Source organism: Malania oleifera, chromosome 6 (genome assembly GCF_029873635.1).
Source record: "Malania oleifera isolate guangnan ecotype guangnan chromosome 6, ASM2987363v1, whole genome shotgun sequence".
NCBI classification, from domain to species: Eukaryota; Viridiplantae; Streptophyta; class Magnoliopsida; order Santalales; family Ximeniaceae; genus Malania; species Malania oleifera.
Window position 1 is genome coordinate 38,179,090 of NC_080422.1, and position 22,371 is coordinate 38,201,460.

At 36.6% G+C, this 22,371-nt stretch overlaps 1 protein-coding gene across 3 annotated transcripts in view; it reads left to right on the forward strand.

Annotated features, from left to right (window-relative positions):
* The first annotated feature begins 928 nt into the window (after positions 1-928).
* Positions 929-22,371, forward strand: part of LOC131157060 (putative glucose-6-phosphate 1-epimerase) — a 43,324-nt gene continuing 21,881 nt past the window's right edge. For 2 of the 3 annotated variants that reach the window (XM_058110922.1, XM_058110923.1), the window contains exons 1-2: positions 929-1,274; positions 12,966-13,040. In XM_058110922.1, coding sequence (XP_057966905.1) covers positions 1,182-1,274; positions 12,966-13,040 — 168 coding nt within the window. In that variant the 5' untranslated portion in view covers positions 929-1,181. The remainder of the gene's footprint in view (positions 1,275-12,965; positions 13,041-22,371) is intronic. The other variant, XM_058110925.1, reaches the window with a different exon arrangement.

Below are 22,371 nucleotides of genomic sequence, written 5' to 3' on the forward strand. Positions count from 1 at the left end.
TCAAACTAAATATGTATTTCTTTATGAAAAAATTTCTATATCTTGGAAATCAATATAACAGACAGTTACAGTAACATCCTTTAATTATTCTGAAATACTAACTATCCATGAACCTAGTAGAGAATGCGTGTGACTCAGATAAATGATTTCTCACATCCAAGTAAATTGTGGTTTTCAATCAATTAAGAGTATTCCAATAATTTCATATGAAGACAATCCTGCATGTACAGTTCAACTAAGAGGATGATACATAAAGGGTGACAAAACAAAATATATCTCTCCAAAATTCTTCTATACACATGAATTCCAAAAGAATGGTGATATAGATGTTCAACAAATTTGATCAAGTGATAATCTAACAGATTTGTTTATCAAAACTTTACCTACTATAATATTCAAGAAATTGGTTCATCTCATTGGAATGAGACTTCTTAAAGATTTAACAGAAGAAGTTAATATATGGATGACATCCAAATGGGGTGTTATGAAAATATAAATGGTCGTCTCCCCTTTATCTTCCACTCCTTTATTTCCACCCCTTCATCTCCACCACCATGTATTATCCCATAAAAGGGTCATCTCCCTCTCATTTTGTAATATATAAAAAAAAATAGACATACAGAAGAAAGTATGAGAGAAGATGAGAGAATATGAAAAGAGATATTTTGTATAAGTACGATTCCAAATCATCTTATAATTTTTTTCAAAATAGTGGAATTTTTGATTCCACCAATCCGTGGAGTAGACATAGTCAAATCATGAAAAATTCTGTCTTTTTATTTATTTTCTTGCATCTTCGTATAACAAAAATAAATTTTTTCACATAAAAAAAAAGATATGGATATTTTTGGTCAAGCTCACCGTAACGCAACGGACTCGTCGTTTCTTAATGGAGGCAATAAGATCTACCAGAAAGTACGGTCAAATTCTTTTTCGCTTTCTTTTTCATTTTTTCGTTATTCTGCCTCGCCCAAAAAGATTAGAAGAGCAACAACACTCGTTGTTTGCCCATTTTCATAGCCAAGCACCACATAAAACAAACGCGCGCACACGCGCATACACGTGCGAACACGCACAAACTCTCTCTCTCTCTGTCTCTCTCTCTCTCTCTCGTCTTCTGATCTCGTAGTAGACATACAGGACCAGACCTTGGGCGTTCTGGAGGGAGTGAGGGCGGAGAGATGTCTGGCGAGCTGGTGTATGTGGAGCACTGCAAGGGGATTAATGGCCTCGACAAGGTGGTTCTCAGAGAGATCCGAGGCCATTCTGCTGAGGTATCATTTACTCTTTTCTTCTCGTTGGCTCTCGTTTCTTTCGCGTCATTAATTGATCTTCATTTTTGGATAATTTTTGTTTGAACTGATACGTTAATGGATCTGAAGCTTGATGCGTTGCTTCCTTTTTTTTTTTTTTTTTTCCTTTTTTTGGTAGAGTGTTTTTTATTTGATTGCTATTGAGATATTTTGTTTTTGATATTTAGGGTTACTTAATTATTCGAATCTTTATGTGGAATGTACTAATGTTGTATTCTTTTGTTCTATAATTTTTTAGAATAACTGAAATGACTTTGTTTTACGAAATTTTGATCTATTTGGTTCGGCAGAGTGTAGCTGCTGTCATTCTGTCAATGTTGTATGATTCCTTTGTGTTTCTCTCTAGTATGCGCTTTGTTTTTGTGAGAGATAAGGTCAATGATTTTACTGTTTTAGGAACAATGGGGGCATGGGAAATGGGTAAGGATACCTAGTCCGAGGTAAAAGGCACCCAAATCTTTAGTGTTTACAACGGCTTAACATGACATTATAAAGATCTGCTGTTGAATAAATTGAGAAAGTTGGGATACACAAATGGTGGAAGATATCATAGAAACAATTAGGCTCTCCAACTACTGATTTAGGAAATATGTTTAAAACTCTTTTAGCCTCATAATTTTGGTGTCCTGGGAAAGAATGTGATTGGAAGACATGGATCATTTCAGTTTCAAATGTATGAATGAAGTAGGATCTAATGGGTTAAGAAAAAGGGCATGAATTTTGTTTTGTTGCATCAGCAATCTATAAGTAAAATTTGTTTTATGCCAATAAAAAAATGAAATTTGTTTTTGTTGAAGTTGGAAGGTTGGCGATTAGGATTTTAACTCAGATTGCTTCCCAAACAGAGGGGCCGTCCTCATATGGAACTTCAGGTTTTTATGTGATTTGATATTTGGAATTGATCATCTTCAATTGTCATTGTAGTCCTGAAGAAGCAAATATGAAGGGTCTACCCAGCTTTAGGAGGACAGGAAACCGACATAGATCATCTCAATCTTCTTCAATAAGTAGCACATAATTCACTGTTGGCATGCGCCAGATAATTTTGAAATTTTAGTTTAATGATTAAAATATATCTAAAAGATTAATTTTTTTTTTTTTGGTAGACATATCACCTCTTGTATCAGACCCTTACCCTAGTGTAGGACTGGCTATGACCCAAAGTTGGGCCTTGTCAAGAGGATGAACCGAATTTGTAAATTTAACTGACCCTGTTACGAGTTGGATATGAAACATGGTGCATGTTGTTTCAGAACACTCAATCTGGCTATTCACAGTATTCATTATTTCCCACGACTTCTTTTATGAGCAAAAATGGAGTGTTATACATTAGAGTTTTCTTTCTAGCCCTTACTAGTCTCTTTGCCAATATGTTTTAAAAATTTTTAAAATAAATTTAGAAACACTGCAATCTCTTTTAAACTATGCATTTTTACCTACACGCCTACATAAGCAAACTGGAACTCTATCACATTTTAGAGCATGTGCGTACTAGGATCCCATACCCATTTCACAAACAAGAAAGTTTTGCATTCTAGGTAACACAAGCTCGGTCCAATCTAATTGATATTTCCATTATTTTCCTTGTAGTACCTTCAAATTCAATAAATCTCTCCCTAGTTACACATTCATGGGTCTTTGTTGCATCGCTGTATATGTACAAACATGACAACCTTTTTCTTGTCCTTTATTGCTGCTATGTTTAACTTTTCACTCATGAATTCAATTTGCAGTCCATATTTGCTATTAATACCACTTTTTCATCCTCAACATTCTCATTTGAGCTTAAACATTTTAATTTTATGTGCATGTTCTTTCTTGTTGGCTCACCATTCAATATCATAGTATAAATTTGAAATGGCGTATATTTTTTTTTTTTTTCAAAAAAATTTTCATGGGTATATAATATTCAAACTAACTCCGCCTGTGATGCACTTAATGTCCAAAATTTTTCACACACAGCCGGTCCCAAGTCCGGGTAAGGAGGAGGGTTGTGTTAGGTAGCTGACAGCTAGCATAAAATTTGTTAGATCACTATGATATGAATTCTTACCGAATATATGCTGGGGCGTCCCCTACGAGCGACGCATTGCACTTGAACTACTTGGGTGTAGCGAAAAGTGGGTGAGGGTGGGCTAGGTCATCGCCTCGAAGCGATGCGTCGTGTCAGCGCCCGGGTACGGTGTCAAATATGCGAGGGTTCCTGCATCATTCTAGACGTGGGAGACGTTAGTTTAGGAAATTAGGATTAGATTAGCAATATGGAATATAGGGACACTTACGGATAAAAACATGGAAATTATGGATACAATGATTAGAAGAAGAATTAATATAATTTGTCTTCAAGAAACTAAGTGGGTGAGGGAGAAAGCTAGAGAAATCGATAAATCAGGATTTAAACTTTGGTACACTGGAAAAGAAAAACATAAGGATGGAGTAGACATTATTATAGACTAAAACTTAAAAGATAGCGTTGTGGATGTAACTAGAATAAGAGATAGAATTATAAAAATCATGATGGTATTAGGACAAGAGATAATAAATATCATTAGTGTTTATGCTCCTGAAGTTGGCTTAGCTGAAAATCTTAAGAGACAATTTTGGGAAAATATGGATAGTATTATACTAGGCATACTAAGGATTGAGAAAATATTTATAGGAGGTGATCTGAATGGACACGTTGGAAGAAATAATAAAAATTATGAGAGGATACATAGAGGATATGGATATGGAGACAAAAATGAGTCTAGGGAGATGATCTTAGACTTTGCAATGTCATATGATTTTAGTATAATGAATACTTGCTTTAAGAAGAGAGAAGAACACTTAATTAACCTTTAAAAGTGGACAAAATAGAAGTCAAATAGATTTTTTTTTAACTAAGAGGATAGATCGTTTATCATGCAAGGATTGTAAAGTTATTACAGGTGAAAGCCTAATCACACAACATAAAGTCTTAGTGTTAGATATTATGTATTAAAAAATGGAAGAAAAAGGATAAAATAAACCAGTGTAGGAGAACTAGATGATGAAGCCTAAAAGGAGAAAATATAATAAAATTTAAAGATAAAATGATCAAAGATGGGGATTGGATCACAGAGGATGACATAGATACAAATACTCTTTGGAATAAATTAGCTAGCTCTATTAAAAAGATAACAAAAGAGATTTTAGGTGAATCAAGGGGAAGATTCTCGAATAGCAAAGAGAGTTGGTGGTGGGATAAAGATGTACAAAAAATCATAAAGACAAAAAGAATTTGGTATAAAACGTGGCAAAAATGTAGAAACAGAGATAACTTTGAAAAATATGAGGATGCAAAAAAAGATGCAAAAAGGGCCGTTAGTGAAGCTAAATATAGATCATTTAATAGTTTGTATGATAGATTAGGTACAAAAGAAGGGGAAAGAGATATATTTAAACTTGTTAAAGTTAGAGAAAGGAAGAGTAAGGACTTAGGAAATGTAAAATGTATAAAAAAGTGAGGATGATATTGTCTTGGTTAACGACGAAGATATTAAAGAAAGCTGGCGAAGTTACTTTAGTAAGTTGTTTAACGAAAACCAAATAAAAGGCTTAAACTTAGAATTGTCAAATGACGAAAAAACTAAAAATATAAGATTTATTCGCAAAATTATAGTTAACGAAGTTAAGTTTGCACTAAAAAAAATGATAATGGGAAAGTTATGGGACCAGATAACATCCCAATTGAAGTTTGGAAATGCTTGGGTGATAACGGAATTATATGGTTAACTAATTTATTTAATACCATTGTAAAAACTAAGAAAATGCCAGATGAATGGAGGAAAAACACTTTAATACCTATATACAAAAATAAAGGAGATATTCAAAATTGTAATAACTATCGTAGAATTAAACTTATGAGTCATATGATGAAACTATGTGAAAGGGTAGTTGAACAAAGATTAAGGTTAGAAACGAAGATCTCAGAAAATCAATTTGGTTTTATGTTTGGGAGATCTACCACAAAAGCTATTTATCTTTTAAGAAGATTAATGGAAAAGTTTAAGGAAAAGAAGAGAGACTTGCATATGATATTTATTGACCTTGAGAAAGCATATGATAGGATGCCTAGGGAAGTTCTATAGTGGGTTTTAAAAAAAAAAGGGTGTATGTTGTAGGTATACCAATGTCATTAAGGATATGTACGATGGAGTAATGACTAGTGTAAGGACTATAGATGGAGAAACTGGAGAATTTCCAATTACAATAGGTGTACATCAAGGATTTGCTTTGAGTCCTTATCTTTTTGCTCTAGTGAGGGACCAATTGACTAAGAGTATTCAAAAGGAGGTTCCATGGTGTATGTTGTTTGCAGATGATATTGTATTAATTGACGAAACTAGGGTCGGAATAGAGGCCGAGTTAGAATTATGGAGAGAAGCTTTGGAATCTAGAGGCTTTAGGATAAGTAGAAATAAAACAGAATATATGAAATGTAGTTTTAGTAATGATATGAGGAATATTGGAGAGAAAATTAAACTTGATGATGAAGAAATAAATAGCACTTGTAGATTTCGATACCTTGGATCTATTATGCAAGCTGAAGGAGAAATTGAAGATGATGTAATGCATAGAGTTAAAGCAGGTTGGGTAAAATGGAGAAGTGCTTCAAGTGTGCTATGTGACCATAGAATACCCTTAAAATGGAAAGGGAAGTTTTATAGGACAGCTATAAGACCAGCTATGCTATATGGATCGGAATGTTGGGTGACGAAGAAACATAATATCCAAAAAGTAAAAGTTGTCGAGATGAGAATGCTTAGATGGATGAGTGGTATTACATTGATAGATAAATTAAGGAATGAACATATTCGTGGTAAGTTAGGTGTAGCTCCTATAAAAGATAAGATAAGGGAGGGACGACTCAGATGGTATAGACACTTGCAACGTAGGCCACATAGTGCACCTGTGAGGAAGAGTGACTTAGTTACTGTGGGGGGCAGTAGAAGGGGTAGGGGTAGACCTAAAATAACGTGGGAGGAGATAGTGAGTAAGGATTTAATATCCTTGGATCTATCAAAAGAAATGGTTCATGATCACATAAATTGGCGGAAAAGGATTCATATAGCCGACCCCACTTAGTGGGATTAAAGCTTGGTTTTGTTGTGTACATAATATTCAACTAACCCTCCCTCACTCCTTGTCCCAACCAGGAAAAAAAAAAGAAAAAGCATTTCTTCACCACCTTGCTGTGATTATATTGGCAGCTTCCTTTTTTTTTCATGTTCATGTGTGCAGCAATAAGTAAATCTAAGTGCACAGAAATGCTAGTAAATGCTAAAATCATCATATTAGCCTCAATATGTCTTAAAAAATGTCATTTCATGTAGCAATCCTAGTATATCATGCATTAGGAGTACTTTAGATTACAATCTTCCTGTACTGCACGTCATTTATCTTCTACAACCTTGTTGATCTAGCTTGGCGATAAAGTAGTTAATTTTGCTGCCGTTCTCCGTTCATATTGCTCCATCAGTTTTTGGTATAAAATACACTCAGACCTGTGCCTCTGAGAAATTGAGATGAATGAATGTGCCAATACCCTTGCATCCTAATATCTATTGTCCAAATGGGCAATGGACCAGTGGTGTTCAGTTTTCTGGGCCACAATAAATTTTTTTTCAGATATTCCTTATATTTTTGGTGAAAGTTATTGCATGAATATTTTTTATGTTCTTCTGTCTAAAAATGGCTACCTTCTAGAATTATGGACACCCCTATTTATTTTTTTAGAATCATGAATGACCTACTTGTAAACAGTTGAGACTAGTTAGGACTCAGGAGAATATGGTCAGTATCGCTTAAGCTGTTAGAATCGAAACTGTAAGCAGATTGATAGGGTGAATAAGGGTGGAACTGATGTAGGAAACAATCCGTAACCAGAATATGGTTGTAAAGGAAATTAAGAGAGTCAATAGAGAGAGGAATATAGGTACAATACTGCTCTGGATACTAAAACCAATGAAAAAAAAGGAATGCCTTTATTCTGGAGTGTATTTTTTTGATGACTGCCTTATTCTGGAGTATTATTGCAACTAAAATGGATTATGTCAATTAGAATACATTGTATAGCATTAAACCCTAGCTAAAATTAATCTTAATCCTCAAAGTAAGTTCAATCTTGATCATGCAGTATAACTTTAAAAAAATCAACTCAAAATAACTAAAATCCGCAAAAAAAAAAAAAAAAAATCTACTGCAGTAATACAAACTTTTAGTATGGAAAGTGCTTGGATGGTGGCTCCCATGTGCATTTGACTCCATTTTTAAAGAGTGCAATGATGGGATTGTTTTGGAGCTAGCAAAGGATTTATTGTCCCTTTATTTTGGGCTCAGGATCTGGCCATCTGGGTGATCCTGGTAAGGTCCTCTTGTATGGATTCTTAAAATCACTATGGATTGTTTTGCTTGTAGTCTTTTGTGCTGCACGGCTCTTGTGTTCATGGGTTGATCTAGTCCATCTCAATTCTTTGTTGCTTAAAATGGAAAGGTTAAACCAAATCAACCAACCATCAAATTTGGTCCATCACATAAGTTAATTGGTTAGAAAGATAAATTCAATTAGTTTTTCGAGTTGCATGGGCAGGTTTTTGTAAAGTTGAGTTTGTGATGAATTTGTGTGCATATGTGTGTGTACATTTCTCTTGGGTTATCCCTTTTCTTCTCTGCCAATACTTAACTGACATTAGAGAAGGGTATTCTTTTCGTATCTCATAATGCCACATGGACATGAGGTAGGGTGGGTTGGGCAGCTTTCTGATTTTTTTTTGTGTACTTTGGGATGTATTCCTGTACCAACCAAGTATCACCTTTTCTTACAACATCCTGTTTGACTCTAGAATTGAGCATTCATATGCTCTTCTAAAATATCTTTTTATTTGAATAACATTTGAGGCCCCGAGCCCTTCTAAGGGGTTTATCTAAAAACTATTGGATTAGGTTTTTATCATGTTTCATCATCGAATAATTTTTATCGTAATTTTTTTGCACTGTTTTCCCTGGTTTGATTTGGGAAATTTTTTTTATGTTGTTTTTGTTTGTTGATGAAGCACCAGTTTACTTCACCCCCCCCCCCCCCCCCCCCCCCCCCCTCCTTTTTTTTTTTTTTTTGCATTTTTAGCTGGTATGTTTGAAACCTACACTTTCCTATACAAGCTTCACCATATCTCATTGGTGTGTTAGATGTCCTTCTCTTGTTTTGTAGCTCTGTGATGCTTATTGCTGCTCTTGTTTCTAGGTAATTCACTATAGGTCATCGGAATTCTTTAAAGAATCATTTATGTGATTAATGGAATCTGACATGGTCTTGTGCTACATTGAGAATTGAGAAGCATTGCTATACCAGCTATGTCGTTTAAGTTCTAGGTTTATTGTGAGCACAATCTCTCCTTTTAGCCTCTTACGATGGCTGTCATATTGACTGGGTCAATTCTTTTCTAAATATAAGGACTTCTTTTTTTAAAAAAAAAAAAAAAATTAAGGATAGACAGAGATAGTAATGGATCAAGATTTCTTGTTTTCTTATGTTGAGGTGTTCTTGATGATCAAAGATAGCTGATGTGGTAATATGGTCTTAAATTTTGGTAATTTTGCTGAAATTTCAGATTACAGAAGGGTTTGAAACAAAATCAAGGTTCAGCCAAATTTTGGGCATTGGGTATACCGTCTGAAATTTTGAATTATTCACTATCATCTATTTTAATATTTTCCAAGGCTTAATTCACAACTTCCATAATTTATTATATGTTACCAGTGGTTTTTTCACATAAAAATTTCTGTTGAAATCGAAACTTCCATAAACCCAAACTCTCAGAAATGAGAATTTCCATTGGAATTGAAATTTTTGGCAAGGCTGCTCTTTTGGGAAGAAACATGCTCTGATTATGGAGAGGGGGGCAAATTTATTACTTGTCAGTGGGGCCATCTGAAATATCTGTTAGCATATCTTTATAAAGATGCATGCCTCAAGTTAATAGTAGTTGGGGATGTCTTTCTCCTTCTACTACTTTTTTTTTTTTTTTTACCTTCCCACTCTTCATTTATTTTTATCTTTTTTCCCCCCTTCTTTTTCAAATCCTTCTCTGTTGTTAGGTGAAGAGTGAAAATCATTGAAAGGAACTAAGATGTGGTCCACAATGTCCTAAACAGGGGCCATGATAATGTGTTATAAGTAGCATGTACCATTACATCACACTGTTATGAAATTGATTTTTGAGGTCCCATGGTGCATAACAATGGGGCATTACAGGGAAAGAGAGCAATAAGGTAGAGGGAAATGCCTTATTCTCCTCTTTGTAAATCATTTTCCTATTAATGAGATTTCCTCTTTTGAAAAACAGTGTACAGGGAGAGGGAAGAGAAACATTGTTTCTGAATTCAAATTGATTATTCTCAAACATAGTGGGGTATTTATACCCTACAATTAACTAAAACACGTAATTACGAAGTAACCTGAACATAACAAGGATTATACAATTACATCGTCTAATTCATGCATTTCCTAAATCTAATCCAAAAATAAGTATGCTAGATAGGCAGCCTAAATGATGAAGGCAGTTTTTTGTCAGACTTTCCCGGCTGAAAGGAACTCAATTTTGTATAGCGTGACTGTAGATATGACTCTTAACAATGTAGGAGCATTCTCATGAACATCACCTTCTGTAAGTCATGTAGTATTCAAAGTTGGATGACCCTTTCATTGAACCATCATTGAAAATCACCATGAGAAGGAATCATCATGGAGTCATCATCTAGAATAGCCTCAACTTTGCCTTGTGGTTGAGAAATGGGAGGAGCTTGAGGAACTGCAGAACCGGTGCTTTAAATGACAAAATAAGAGGTTCAAAGCTGTGTCGGTAAGCTGTCTCAAATACTCTACCTTGAGAACTTGATTAATGATCATATGATCAGGGAAATCAAGTCAATATGTAGTAGGTTAATTCTAGAGGATGCAGATAGGACTAATGGTTTGAGCATGGAGCTTCTCAAAGGAATTTCTAGGTTTGTGTTCAAGTCTAACACGATCCATGGCACTATTGCCCACGTTAAATTTTCTAGCCCTCTGTCCACAATCCACATGGCAAGTTTACGCCTAAACTCATAGTGCAACTCATGGTTTAACAAACCAAAAGCTTAGTAGGATATGAAATTTGGGCATTTGTTGGCAAAGGGACAAGATCAATGGGTTACTGGGTTTGTAACAAAATAGAGGCGTAAAAAATGATTCTTACCTGTGGATCTATTCATGGAATTGTTATAAAAAAACTCAATAGAAGGTTGCATGCAGTCCCAATTGCCCTGTTTTTGTCCACTAGACAGCTAAGAAGATCCGCTGAACTACTACCATCAGTTTGGGAATGACAAGCAGAAGAAAACATCTAATTTGTAGTATACATCTTCCAAAGTGTCTTCTAAAAGTAACTAACAAACTTGAAGCCCCTATTAGACACTATGGAGCTTGGAAAACTATGTAATTTGACTTTCTCCCTAAAAAACAACTTAGCTACGCGAGAAGTAGTTGATGTCTTACTATTTGAAATGAAGTGTGCCATTTTGAGAACTGATGAGCTACTACAAAGATGGAATCATGTCCCTTGTCTGGTTTAGTGAGTCCAAGAGCAAAATCTACAGTCAAGTCTTCCCAAGGCATGTGTAGTACAGGAATAGGTGTATAAATACTAGTTTTTGTTTCTTATAACTAGCCAACTAACAGATATGCACTAGGAGATTATCCTAGCTACATCCCTCTTCAAAGGTGGCTAAAAAACCCATTCTGTTTAGGACACCGGTTTGTCCCTACCCAACTGCTAGCTAATCCACCAGCATTCAATTCTGGACCTCTGAAATCAATAGAAGTGCCGGGAATGCATAACCTAGTCCCCTAAACAGGTAAACCATCATGGGCGGGAAAGTCTACAAATCCTCTACGATTACCCTTACCTCCTGAAAAAGGATCCTAAAATTAGGATTAGTAGAATACCCATCCTTCAAGGCTTCAAGCCATAAAATTTGATGACATAAGCATTCATATTATGAAGAATGACTACAACTCGACTATAGTCAAAGCGGTGTTTGAAAACAAAGGTGTACTCATTAAGGAACTCCACCCAACTAGCATGCTTAGCTCTAAACTTTTTATGTAAACTTAAATATCGTAAAGCAAGGTGGTTACAAAAGACAAAAATTTCCTATCTCCAGCATTGGAGATCTTTTTTAAATTAAAATAGGAGTATGTTAATAGAGAAAGAATGTACAAAGCAGGACAATAAGCAATCCTCCTGAAACTAACAGAAAAACTAAAATAGGATAACAAAATAACAGCATAGCAGTCGTGCTGAACATCTTCAACACACTTTCCTTTGAAACAACCAGCAGCAACAGCCTACAAAGAAGCCAAATATTGAATCTTATCCCAAACATTAATCCAAGAAGTCTTCCCCTTAACGCATTTTTCTTTCCATCCAAATACCCTATAAAACAGCACACAGCCCACATCTCCATGGGGCTGTTTTTACTCCTTCTGAACCCTGAAAAGGAAATGGCCAGCATATGCTCCACCAACTCCAGAGTCTGGAACAAACCCAAGTTTTGCCAATAAAACCAACTTGTTCCATTACCTCTAAGAGAAAGAACAATGATAATCAAATGAGAGGCAGATTCATAACTATCAATGCAAAGAACACACACACCAGAGATAAAACCTTAGAAAGCCTCCTACGTTGCAATAGATTGTTGTGTCAACTCTATTTAGAACAAACAACCAAATAAAAGCTTTAATTTTAGAGAGAACCTTGGCCTTCCAATTACCGTGATAGAATGAAAAAGATATGTTCTCTTGGATCAAAAAACTTAAAGAAAGAATTGCAAGAGAAAGTCTCCCGCAGAATCCAGCACTTACTTCCTCACACCTTCCTGACTGGAAATTTGGGAGTACAACCACCTCCCAACAAAATCAACAAAGAAGCAAGCTCCTCCACCTCTCCATCATTCAGAGATCTGCAGAAATGGAAGTCCCATGAAAAAATCTTCCCATTAGAATGCAAAAAAGAATAAACAGTATGTAAAAAAGAATAAACAGTCCCAGAATTGTGGTAACTATGTGTAAATCCTTGATCTTAATTCTAATAACATGTGAAGGAACTCACTCACCTTTGCATAACATTAGCTTCTGTTGCTTTCTGATATGCTTGTTGATACATTATGCTTTTCATTACTGCTATTTAAAATCATTTTCCAATTCATACAGGAACTTCGTTTACAGGAAATAAAATGAAAATAGTCAAGCATTTTGTAAATCCAAATGATGTTGCCTGTTAAACCAAAAATTCAAACTTTTGATCCCATTTGTCCTTAAAAATTAAGAGAGTTTTTTTCTTCAAAAACTCTGTTTGAGTTGTAATGTGAATCTTGCTAGATAAAGATGGGAATGTTCTCAATCAGTACACTTGTGGCCTGTAACTCGGTATAAGTCCTTGACATATTCTAATTACATGTGGAGGTAATCACTGTCTCCTTGACAACTGTGCTTGACTACATGTTACCTATCTTTCCCTCCATTTAACAGGATTTGCCCTTCCTTTTTGCCCGTTAGTATTTTCCCCCACTGATATCAAATTTTTTGTGCAACAGGTATATTTGAATGGTGGTCAGGTTATGTCTTGGAAGAATGAACACAAGGAAGAGTTGCTTTTTGTTAGTAGTAAGGTATTGAATTTCATTGCAGTTGTTAAGCCTATATTAACATACATTTTATCTTCATTGTTTACTTTCATTAAATCTTTTGATGTGATTATATTGGCCTACCAGCAAGGTTCAGGCAAATATATTGCTTGTATTTGTTCCACAGATGATGTAAAGTCAACTCAGGGATGCTAATACTGTTTATTGTTTTTCCTCAATATAGTTGCTCTAAAGGGTTTTTGGCCTAAGAATTGTTGCATGATATTTAGGTGTCGAAACATGCTGACAGGTTTATAGTTCTTATGAAGTTTGTATTATCATTTAAGGGAAAAGGAGATACTTGGTTTCTTGTTATGCCAACTATGGTATTGCATTATGAGCATGCCACAAATCAAGTTGGCCACACATTCATGTTCTTCCTCCTGCTCCTGCTCTGCGTGATCGTGATTGCTGAGGTTTTGATTAAATGAATGACCTAACTTGAAGATAGGTCTCTCCCTCTATTTATAATACAAACAAAAAATATTCTAATGATAATAGTACCCTTACTAACTCTCACTAATTAACATAGTAACAAAATCATAATACTAAAAGACATAATAACCTCTTAACACTCCCCCTCAAGCTGGAGCATAAATATTATATGCTCCTAGCTTGTTACAAATAAATTAAACACGAGCACCCCCCAAAGCTTTGGTAAACAAATCAGCAAGCTGTATGTCAAACTTCACATAAGCGGTAGTAATGAGCTTCTACACAAGTTTCTCCCAAACAAAATGACAATCAACTTCAATGTGTTTCGTTTGCTCATGAAACACTGGGTTGGAGGCAGTACGAGGAGTAACATGATTATCACACATCAACTTCATAGGTTGAGGATGTCAAAGACCCAATTCTTCCAATATGTTCTTCAACCATACAAGTTCACAAATAGTGTGAGCCATAGCTCTATATTCTGATTCAAAACTTGATCTAGCCACCACAATTTGTTTCTTACTCTTCTAAGAAACCAAATTACCACCAACCAAGATACAATACTCAGTTATGGATCTTCGATCGGAAGGCGACCCAACCTAATTTGCATTTGTATATCTATGGATATAAGTGTGACCCAGATCATGATATAAAAGACCTCTCTCAGGTGTACCTTTGAGATATCTCAAGATGCAAATTGCTGCGTTCCAATGACTTGTCCTCGTAGAATCTAGAAATTGACTCACAACACTTGTTGCAAAAGATATATCCGACTAAGTGACTGTGAGATAATTCAACTTTCTAACAAGTTTCTGGTATTACTGTGAGATAATTCAACTTTCAAACAAGTTTTTGGTATTGTCCAGGATTAGGCAGTAAATCACCCATAGTAGTTAAAAGCGCGTCTGATGCATGGGGCGCAGAGAGGCGAGGAGGCTAGCGCCTCATACCATGCGAGGCGACCTACAAGAGGCGCAGTGAAGCGAGCTGAGGCGTAGAGGGGCGACAGGCGCGCCTTGAAAAATTTGAGTTTGTTAAATGAAAGAAATAGCCAGAACCAGAGTCGTAGCCCTCATTCTACTCGAACAAACAGGAGCCCTAGTCCTCTTCGACCCTTTGAAGCCTCACGACCCTTCGCGACTTCGTCTTGCACATTCGAACCACTAGGAGCCTTCGTGAGCCTTCGAACCAGCAGTGTGAGTTCATCTACGGGCCTTCAAACCAGCCAGAAGCCTTCGCGAGCGTCTTCGAGGCTTCGAACCAGCACCGTGAGTTCGTCTTCGACATTTCGAACCAGCACGAACGAGTCACACGACCCCTCGCGACTTCATCTTCCACATTTCAAACCAGCAAGAGCCTTCGCGAGTTCGTCTGCGAGTCTTCGAATCGTCACGTCGTCTTTGACGTTTCAAACTAGAAGCGAGCTCGTCTTCTTCTTCTTCTTCTTTCTGCTGCCTGCGTACTGTTGCTTGTTTGCATTTTGCTTATGTCACGTGAGGGTGCTGGTGGATTTTGGACACATAACCCCCCAAATCAATGGATCACAATGGATTTCAAGCGTCTACCGTCTTCTTAGGATTGGATTTCGGATACAGCTTGCTCTAAAGAATGAACCCCACACCCCCCCCCCCCCCCCCCCCCCAAAAAAAATTTCAAAGGTTAATGTTTAAATAATTCTTATATGATCAAAATTTTTGTACCACTCATTAAAATAATATATATTCACTTTCCCCGTAGTATTTTCAAGAAAGTTTTGATATATTAAATGTGACAATTTAAACTTAATTTTGATATTAAATTTTATTAGTATTATTTTAAATCATTAGAATCACTTTAATACAAATTCAAGTCATGATTAGTCAAATCTTCAATTATAATTATTGCTGCTAAAATTTATCTAAGAGAATTTGTATCAATTAAAAGAGAAATGACTTAAGGGATGCAAGTTGTACTTCAGAGAATCACTTCAATGCTTAAATTAGGGAAATCTTTTAAGCCAGTGTCTCTCCCATGCAAACTATATTTTTGTACTCTTTTCTTTTATACTTAGAAATCTTTTATTGTACTCTTTTCTTTTGATGTTGAACTATGTTGAATTGTCCTGGCAATTTTATTAAATTTTCAATTTTTTTATTGAATGTTTTGATATTTTAAATTCTAATATTACTAGATATTCATATGTTCATATATCAATTACCCCAAATAGTTATTTTACACTATTTTAATAATTGTGTGCCTCACCTTCGTGAGGCGCGCGCCTCGACTTCAAATACCCTTTGCGCTTCAGCTCGCCTCGCGCCTCTGACTACTATAAAATCACCCATATATCACACTAACTTGTTGTTAGGATCCATGGATTGTATTAACTTGTTTGGATCCCAACAGTTTAGTTTCATCTAACAGATCAAGAACATACTGCCTTTTAGAAAAAATAGTTCCCATACGAGATCAAGATACTTCTATATCCAAGAAGTATTTCAACGGTCCCAAACCTTTGGTTTGAAACTTAGTTTGTAGAAAAAAGTTTGACACTCTAAATACCTTTATCATCATCACCTATAATAGCAAAATCATCCATATACACAACAAGAAGATCCTACTTGGTGAAGTATCACGATGAAAGACAGAATGGTCCACTGCACATTGTCGAAGACCAAACTCAAGTCCTATAGTATTGAAGCGACCAAACCATGATCTAAGGGGCTGTTTTAAACCATATAGTGCCTTCTTGAGTTGACACTATAAGCCTAACTCCCACTGAGCAACAAACCCAGGTGGTTGCTCCATATAGATCTCCTTCTCAAGATCAAAATGCAAGAAGGCATTCTTCACATCTAATTGATGCAAAGGCCAGTGACAAGTAGTAGCCAAGGAGATGAATAGACCAACTGATGTAAGTTTGGAAACCGGAGAAAAAAATGTCAGAATAATCCAAACCATATACCTCCCTTAGCAGCAAAACGGGCCTTCAGACGAGCCATATAACCATTAGGGTTGACTTTCACAGTGTATATAGATACCAAGTCCCAAGTGCTATTGTCTTGTAAAACATTTATCTCTTTAGCCATAGCATTGCTCCGCTTAGAGTGGGCTAAGGCTTACGAAATAGATTTAAGGTGGTCTGTAGATGATAAAGCAGTAACAAAACAATAATTGAAGGGTGATAAGAAGTTATAACATACACAGTTGGAAATGGGATGTTGGGTACATGTGTGTTTACCTTTTCGAACGACAATGAAAGGATCAACATCATGGAAAATATGATCATCTGACAAGGAAACCAATGGCATGGTAGTAGAAGCTAGAGGGGACTCTTTTCTTTGGAGCTGCTGTTGTGAATACACCTGCAAATTAGGGTGATCAAGGCGATGAGAAGGGCTTGAACTACATGGGGACTCAAATGGTTGATTGGGCAAGGACAACAAACTAGAATCTGGAAGATTAGGCAGAGGAAGAGACACATTGAGCTTAGAAGCACTCAGGGATTGGGTGTAGTAAGGTGTAGACTCAAAGCAGGTAACATCTGCAAAAACAAAGAAGCGATGCAAAACAGGTTTATAACAATGATATCCCTTTTGAGTATATGAGTAGTCCATAAAGACACATTTTATAGCATAAGGATCCAACTTATCCATCGTAGGAGTTAGTTAATGAACAAAGGACACACACTTGAATTTATGAGGAGGGAAAGATAATAAAGGTGAATTAGGGAAGAGAATGGAGCAGGGAATTTCACCATTAAGAACAAAGGATGGTATCTTGTTGATCAGATAGCAAGCATTAAGTACTACAACACTCCAAAACACTTTAGATACATGCATTTAATAAAATAAGGTGTGAGTGATTTCAAGGATATGTCTATTTTTCCTCTTTGTAACCCCATTTTGTTGAGGAGTGTGGATAGAGGATGATTGATGGACAATGCCAAACTGAGTCATATAAGTAGTGAATTGTGAATTGAAATACTAGCACTATCACTTTGAAGTATTCGAATTGGCAAACCAATTGAGTCTTTATTTTAGAACAAAATGTACAATATACATGAAATAACATGTAGTGATCTTTTATTAAATATAGCCAAGTCATTCTTGAATAATCATCCATAAAGGTTATCGTTAAAGCTTGATATACATTGTTGGCTCACAACCTAACAACTTAAGCTTTTTGGTAAAGTGGTACTAACATGGTATCAGAGCTGGTTGCTAGGAGGTCTTGGGTTCTAGTCTTGTTGTTCGTGTTTATTGTGTGCGTTAAAAAATTTATTGTGTTCTCTATCACGGGTGTTATTTATCGTGTGTTTATCTCTCCATGTGCTATCAGGCTGCACATGTGGGGGAGTGTCAAAGCTTGATATACATTGTTGGCCTACAACCTAACAACTTAAGCTTTTAGGTAAAGTGGTACTCTAACAGTTACAAAGTACTAAAAACCCAACTTGTGTACAACTTTACTAGGACCTCAAACGTCATAATGATCTAACATGAAAGGGCTTGTGGTTTGTTTATTGACTTGGGAAGCGAAAGGGACACAGTGCTTTCCCAACTGACAAGATTCATAAGCAAGACTAGACACAAAATTCATATTAGGAACAATATGTTTTAATTTTTCCAGTGAAGGATGACCAAGGTGATAATGAATTTGGAGAGGTGTGGTAGCTATAGTGTAGGCGGTAGTAGGAGATAGCGGCTCAAAGTGATGAAGTTCCTCAGCTTCACGCCTTGCGTAAATCATTTTCCTCATCTTCAAATCTTGAATAACCACAGAATCAGGAAAGAGTGTTACTAAACAATTCATGGATTTTGTAATCTTGCTATTAGACATAAGATTGGAAGGAAACTTGGGAATATACAAAATCGAAGGAGGAGAATTAAATGAAGTGGGATTTACAATCCCAATTCCCTTGACCACAGTGGTGGATCCATCAGCAAGAGTAACACAAGGTAAATTTGCAAGATACTGAAGAGTAGAGAAGAAATTAGGTATAGTTGTGATATGATCAGTGGTAGTGGGTTGGATAAGAAGTACTGGATGACAGGCATACTGTAGGATTAACTGTTTTGGCAAGAGATGCCATGGGAAGAGAAGCTTTTTGTGACGCTTGATACTGCTGAAACTTGGAATACTCTTCCTTTGACATGGATACAGTATGTTGCCCCCAACTCGGCCCCAAAGGTGCGGAGTCAGTGGTGGCTTCTTTGGCTGGCCCCAAAGGTGTGAAGTCTGTGGTGGCTGCATTGGCAACACATGAAGGTCTATTGTGGAGGTCCCAACACTGCTCAATGCACTAACGAGGAGTGTCTCTACCTCCTCCATAATGAGTGCACTTACGAGGAGTGCCTCTACCTCGTCCATCTCTACTACCACGACCACTCAAACCACCTTAATAACTTTTGCAATTGTTTGGTAGAGAACTCAAATCACCTTGTGTAGCAAAGGTTGCCCTCTCAAAGCTTGATGCAAGAGTAGGAGAATGTGTTCTAAAGGAAGCACAAAGGATGGGAGAGTAAACATTGGCAAATGATGGCAATTGTGCACTACTAAGTATTTGGGACCAGACTGCCTCAAATTCAGGTCTTAAGGCCGCTTGAACCCGAAGAACCATCATCCACTCCCTCTGCTTTTGCATCTCACGAATGTCAACAATTATAGCTCCTCATGAATATGTTTCATCTCTCCACGATAAGTTGCAATGCTCCTATCTCCCTGTTGTAACTGAAAGTAATCCTGGGATAAATCATACACATGTGCAATGTTACTAGAGTGGTCGAATTTCCTAATCCTGCTAAATAAACCCGAACAACTTTAGACCATTGAACATAATTCTTTCCATCCAACTTTTGAGTTGTTATCTGTGGCAGCAATGAAGGAAACATGTCTTTGGTATTCATAGACTCTCACAAACTTGCAGCCACACAAATGTCAAACAAGAAGAACAATCAAAACTAACTGGGACAATCACGGATTATGTTAAGCACCGACATAACCACGGTTGAGGTGAACAACTTACCAACTGATATAGCACTGCCACAGCCGCACAACTTAACTTATGAACATGCCACTGCTTTAAGAAACTTACAAAGAAGCCTTTATGCACTCTGAACAACAACTAACGGATTACCACAAGTGCATGGTCGAAAACAGTTGGATCTTTGAGCAAAAAACATGCCCAATAGCTTGATAATATGGTCTAGAGAGGGGATCAGAACATGGCAGAGGGGAAAAAAAAAAAAGAAAAAGGTGGCTGAAAACTCTCTCACACACTGATGCGTGGGGTCGACATTGCTAGCAGTTGACCGGCACGTGCAGGTGCGTGGGGCACTTGTTGACAATGGGGTTTTGTGGAGGTAGGCTTCAGAGGGTTCTATTTTTGGCTATATGGTTGGTTTTGTGAAATAATGAAGGGTGGAGGTGGATTTGAGAAGGGTAGCGACGAGAAGGTGTTTCCTAGCGACGATTGAGTATGATAGGGTTTAGGTTAGATCTCGCTTTGACACCATGTTGACATTTTGATTAAATGAATGACTTGAAGATCTCTCCCTCTATTTATAATACAAATCAAATACATTCTAATGACAATAATACCCTTACTAACTCTCACTTATTAACATATTAACAAACTTAATAATAGTATTACTAAAAGACATAAATAACTTCTAATAATGAACAATATAGGGTTGTCGTATCACCACATGCTTTACACTTAATGGAGAGTTTCAGTTCATATTTGCTAAAAATTTTTGGTGAGTCTTATATTCTTAATTATGTAGTGACAACGTGACACAATTAGAGAGAACAAGTGAAAAGGGCAAATTTATTGGCCAAAAGATATGGTTTGATGGGATAATGGCAGAGGATTTAATTGGGAGTTGAATAGAATATTGCATTAAATTACTATTCACAGCACCAGAGTTGATCGTTATTCACAAGCAGTGTAGCAGTCTCAAGCATTTTAGTGCAAGCAGTCCATGTTCAGGATATTTTTGGTTATTTTTATTTCACTATGGACACCATTAATGTCAGTGTGTTTAGTTTTGACAGTTCAATTATTTTTAGGATTATGCTACCAAGAGGCATATATAATTTTTGTACTGATTTTCTTTGGACTATTAATGAAGAGCCTACGTTTGTTGCAAAACCTGAAAGTTAGAGACTTCTCCGGACTATTAGTTTGAATGCTATCTTATCTCTGCTACCTTGATTAATAGCTTCCAACCAGATTTGAATCTTCAATCTTCTAGCCCAATTATTTTCACAAACCTTACCCTAAATCAAACTGCTTAATTTTCCCCCTACTTCAATTGTGTATTAATGTCATTCCCCTACCAACTTAGACTACATCCATTGGTCATGATCTCACCTTGAGTATCTCATGATTGAGGGTTTGTTGTAGATTGATGGAGCCAATATCTTTTATTCAGGAGACTTGATTGGAACGGCCTTCTGAGGAGAGTGCAATGAGGGCAGTGGTGTTTGGGACGGAGAGAGATAAGGCTTTGGGCCTAGATCAATTTGATATGGTTTTCTTTCAGGATTGTTGGAATGTGATTGGGGAGGACTTAATGAAGAAATTAATGAGTTCTCTTGTAATGGGATTGTAGGCAAGCATTAATTTTACCTTTACTTTGGTCCCTAAGAAGAGTGTTGGTTAATTCAGTCTAGTGAGTAGTGTGTAAGATTATTGCTAAAATTCTTATGGGTAGGCGAAGTTTTGTGATTGGAGACACTATGTCTTAGGCTCAAAGGGATTTTGTGGGCAGTAGATAGTAGATGAGAATTTAGTAGCAAATGAGGTTGTGGAGGATGCGACTAGGAGGAAAAAAGGGGATTGTGTTTAGACTAGATTTTGAAAAGGCCTATGATCAAGTTTGTTGGAATTCCTTGATAAGGTTATGGCCAGAAAGGGTTGGGGAGAGATGGAGGAAGTGGATGATGAGATGCTTGTCTAATTTCTTTTTTTAGTTATTATTAATGGTTAATCTAATTCATGGTATAAGGGGTCAAAGAATGTTTGATGAGAGGATTTGCTTTCTCCTTTCTTGTTTGTTCTTACGGTTGATAGATAGGGCAGTTGTTAGACATTCTATGCGAGGGTTAGGAATGGGAAGCGAGGGGGCAGTGGTATTGATGGCACAATTTTTTTCCTAGATGATCATGAGTAGTTCTTTTCAAATGTGCTATCTTATAAATTTTTGATAGGGTTTCAGGTTCCAATATAATTTTGGGGAAGAATGGAACCAATGGTATAAACTTGTGTGATTCTAGATCTTTAGATTTTGCCTCTTAGTTAGTTGTGGTATTTTAGAGTAGCCTTGGACTTATTGTCCTTGTGGGGGTAGCTAGGAGAATTGAGAGAGCCACAAGAGATTTCCTTCGGTCTGAGGTTGGGGAAAAGAAAGATCATTTTGTTAGTTGGTAGGTGGTGTATTGGTCTAAGGAGGAGAAAGAGGGGTGGGGTGGTGGGGGTTGGGTCTTGATAATTTGGTGCCTAAAAACATTGCCCTTCGGGTAAATGGTTGTGGTGGTTTTGTCTTAAGAGGAGAAATCCCTTGGCAGAAAGTTAATTAAAAGCCAGTTTGGCATGTATGAGAATGAGTGGGATGCAAATATGGGGATAAGGTGTTCCTTTGAGAGTCCTTGTCCTTGGAGGTGTATTTAACAACTTCACTCTATTTTTATCCCATTCACTAAATTTGTTCTTGGTAATGGGTCTCATATCCATTTTGGGAAGATAATTGGGTGTGTGATTTTGCTTTGTTCATTTTTTTCCTAGTCTTTATCACCTATCCTCGTTGCACATGGGGTTGCCTCCTCGTTCTTGATCATTAATGGGGAAAATTTTTCTTAGAAATTTCATTTTCATAGGTCTCTTAATGATAGTGGG